The sequence below is a fragment of the Arachis duranensis genome, chromosome 3 (genome assembly GCF_000817695.3).
Source record: "Arachis duranensis cultivar V14167 chromosome 3, aradu.V14167.gnm2.J7QH, whole genome shotgun sequence".
NCBI classification, from domain to species: domain Eukaryota; kingdom Viridiplantae; phylum Streptophyta; class Magnoliopsida; order Fabales; family Fabaceae; genus Arachis; species Arachis duranensis.
In genome coordinates, this window is record NC_029774.3 from 87326046 (window position 1) to 87330440 (window position 4395).

Here is a 4395-nt window from a genome sequence, read left to right on the forward strand (position 1 = left end):
AATCGCTTGGACGCTGCCAAGCACGCACTTTCAATGGAGTTTCTTATCCGAAGGGACGACAACGAGGCAAAAAAACTGGTTTAGAACTATTTTGCGCGCTCGAAGCGGGTTGTTTACTCCCTGCGTGTTACTCGAGTTGCCTTGCGGTTCTCACAATTTCTTGGCCGGATGAAGTCCAAATGCCGAAAAAGAGCGAAGAACATACGGTATGTGATACGACCATATGCTTGACACAAGTCCACATGGGTCTTCTATGTGACTACTGTCGAAGGGCGGCAGAGCGGGGCTTCGTCCACGGTGTCGGAGGCGCCGACTATATTCCGTGCATCCACTATCGCGCTAACTATGAGGTGGAATGATACGTAGACATACCTAGGGTTTAGGGTTGTCAGGTATATTGTGATTGACGGATCAACACTGGGTTTAGGATTGACATATAATTAAAATATTATATTATTTATCGTATAATGAATGCTATGTTTTTTATATATCCATGATGTAAATATTTGACAGCAATTTATATTATCTATCTGATTACTCGTTTATAAATTCCAACAAATAACAGGTAAACCGTGTCTAGGTTAAACCGATACTTATATCGATCGGATACCCAAACACAAAAATAGCAAAAGAAAAAAAATAAACTAGAAAATATAAAACGATGAAATGAAAAAAATGGAAGACAATATGATAAAGAAAGTTAGACTTTTATTAACATATTTTATTAAGTGGATATCACATTTTGTATGATTTTCCTCGAGTTGACTATATTATTAATTACGAGTTTTAGGACCAAAAAATTAAAAAAAAACTAAAAATAATTTGAATACAAAGGACGTAATTGGTTGATTGCTAAGGAAGTCGTGTGTGAGGCGAGGGAAACAGAATCGGCACATTCCTAAATCAATGTGAGTGTGGCTGAGTTTGTGTAGAGGCATGGTACACAACCGATGGGACACCATCGCAAACGGAACCCGGTGCTTATAAATACACCTTAAACAACAGCCATTGACAGTACTACTTGGACCCTTTCTGTTGTCCACTCCTTAAACATAATTGCCCATTCATCTATCGTATCAGGCATTCATTCTTAGAATAGGAGATGGAGTGTCCGACAGGCACCACCAACCTTCCCTGTGATGTTTGGACTCTAATTGCTGTGAGGACCACAGCACAATCCGTCAGGAACTTGTGCAGTCTCAGGATGTCATGCACCGCTACACATAAGGCAGGGGATGAGGGTTTCGTAAAGGGACTTTTTAGCACGATGCAGGTAGAACGGGCACCTGAAAGTTCTATTTCGGGTTGCTGTGTCTGACCTTTTCCTCAGCGGGTGTCGCTTTGCGGGGATGGAAACGATGCATGCTGTAGCAGCCCAGGGCCATTCGGTCACCCAATACACAGTATCAATGATGCTGATGCTAGGTGATGACGCTGAGTTAAAAAGTAAGGGCTTGGAAACATTTCGTGGGCTTGAGGCGGCCGGTGCCCTAACAATCTGCAAATTGGTGTTCTGAAGCGTTATCCAAGGGTCGTGGACACGTCTGCATTGCGTGCCAGTGCTAAACGAAGAGAATCTAGTCTGTGTTTTTCCTGCATGTCCAACCCGTGGAAACTTGGGTGCTATTTACCACCATCAATGCTACGGAAGAGGTGTTACGTAAATGATGGTGATAGAGGTGCTGCTCGTGTTTCGTGCATAAATTGTCGGGCAAATTATGAGTTGATCCTATTTGTCCACCTCTTTGACTGATAGGATAGGATTGGGTTCACCTAATTTTTTGGTTATCTAATATATTTATTATGTAAGGATTGTGCTATTATGTAATTATGTTATTATATATATAATTATATATCCTGTTGTGGATCATTTTATGCCTATTAGTAGATAATTTCGTGCACTGCTATTTATGTCTTTCGTCATTTCGTATGAAAAAATTTATTTATAAAAAAAATTTCCCTATTAATGACCTCCCTTTCGGTGACTCCCTATTGCATCTACAAGTAATCATTTTTGTATCAACTCACTGTTAGCCCTTCAGCCCGTCCTGTCTATTCAAACATCACATTGAATCACTTCAGTAGCAGAGAAGTTCAGATCAAATCCCACCTTGGAAGAAAGATGATTTGGCCTAAGCTCTAGCCAAGATATGCATTTATTGCTACGTCTGTGCAATCCATGGTACTCAATACAGCACACATTTTCCCATATCTTTTCTTCATTTACCGATAAAACCAGGGGCATTATTACCTTAATTTTTGAAAAAATAAAAGACGTACATTATTTAAACACATTAAAGTGTATTAATTTATTTTTTTAAAACTTAAATGTTGATTAAAAAATTTAAACAAAGTAATCAAAATAAAGAAAAATGAAACAACTTTATATCACCGCACAGGTAACGCACAGTCAAGTAGTCAATGCATATGAAATGTCAAAAATATCCCTGAGATATAATTTATATACAAGTTATAGACATACCGTATCCGTCTTATCCATTCGTCGGTTCTTATAATTTGTACCTTCTTTTCTAACCTCTCTGCCTGGAGAAAAATTGTTGCAGTCTTCATCATCCAGTAGACCTCCCTGTCTTCATCTGAGAAAATATCGCAGGAATCCCTCACCGACTGCCACGTTAGTCCTGACGACCTCACAGAACTTCTGACTACAGATTTGATCGACACCCTCCGTTGGAGGGAGATGTTTTTGAAGGATAGACTTCAAACGACAGAAGCAGAACTAAGGTAGGTGAGGCTAGAGATAATTACCGCAAAGGTCAGGACGAGGATAAGGCAGCATGAACTAGAGGAAGGTTGCCGATTGCAAGAGAAGTTGTGCATGGAGCTGGAACAGCATCAAACGACCATTCGCCAACTGGATGACAAAGCAAACGAATTGAAGGCAGAAATTGCCGATCTTCGTCAAAGGGAACAGAAATAGATGGCACCATGGCATGAAGTGGAAGGCAGGCTTGAGGTTGTGGAGATCAAGCTAGGGTTATTGGCCCGCCAATTGTATGGTCAAGCTCCGCTAACGGCACAAGGCTCTAACGATCAGGAGCTCGCCGGGCATAATGGAGATGATGTCGGGGGTATATGACCTACGGCTTCTATGTTTCAAATCTTTATTTGCTTTGTTTCTTTAGCCGTCCTTTTGATGTTCTGTAATCCCTACCTAAAACTCGGTTGTCTTAATGGTTTCTAATTTTGCAGCATTTAAATTTCTCTGGGTTTTTTTACTTCCGGGTGAAGCTATAAAATATTGCGTGAACAACAATATGAATTAATTATTTTAATTTATTGGATCAAACTACCATTTTTTCAACCAAGAAATAGATTTTTTAACAAATTGTCAGTTGCTAGCCATTGTATTGGAAGATTACATAAAGTTACATAAAGATAACCCTACAATAGTGCATTTGGGGACAGCCTAATAAAGTGATAAACAATCAAGTTCAATAAAATCTAAACATCTCCAAGAAAACCCTGACATTGTAATCCGCCAGGCGGTGCACACACGAGACACGAGACACATCATTCACATCAGCCATGGTGCTGCGGGTAAAGCAATTGGTGGACCAACAAGCCACGGCGTGTCTCGGATCCGATGGTCTCTCGTCAACCCATCGCTCCCAGAAAATGTCTGCGAAGAACTCCCTACACCTTTCGACTTTTCCAGAAGTACGGATAAACTCTAACATTTCAACACCCCTTTGCACTTCTTCCTCATCTTCATGATCACACAGTAGCAACATGGCAAACAGGTAACCTGCTTCGACGCTGCCCTCTGTCGAGGCCCTAGCAAGCAGTTCCATCGCAATGCCACGGCAGGCAATCCAGAAATACTCTGTCAACCCTAGTCGGAGTATAGCATCTGCATTTTCTGCTTCAATGCAGTGATCGAGGAACCTCCTTTTCGACCGGTCAAGGTAAAATAAAAAGGACACTAACAGTATAACTCGCATCGTCGCATGTTGGTACACAGCTTCGGAACTCGCTGCATCCAGGAACACCTTGCAACTCACCTGCATGTTGAACAGATCATGAATCGAATTCGACGCAACCTTAGCGGCAATCCTCACCCATATATCACGAGGAAGAAGATTCAGCTGACATTCATGCTCAATTGGCACGTTCCCTTTCTTTCTATTTGTCTTGGAAGATCCAGCCATTTGCAAGGGCATGGCAGAGGCTGGAGGGGTGTTGTTGCAGGATTATCGGAAAATATTAACAGGAGAAATGATCGCCAATTAAGAGATGGAATTTAAGCTTTTATATATTATTATTATCATTTAAACTTATCAGTTATCGCAATAATACCAATTTCCAAAATGTATGTATCCTCAACTGTAAAATTTATCTTCTATCCTATAAAAGTTAATATAAATATATATA

At 40.5% G+C, this 4395-nt stretch overlaps 1 protein-coding gene across 1 annotated transcript; it reads right to left on the bottom strand.

Moving 5' to 3' along the window:
- Positions 1-3455: 3455 nt before the first annotated feature.
- Positions 3456-4172, bottom strand: LOC107479670 (F-box protein At1g67340-like). The gene has a single exon (XM_016099779.1). The coding sequence runs from the start codon at positions 4170-4172 to the stop codon at positions 3456-3458; it is 717 nt and encodes a 238-aa protein (XP_015955265.1).
- Positions 4173-4395: the final 223 nt, after the last annotated feature.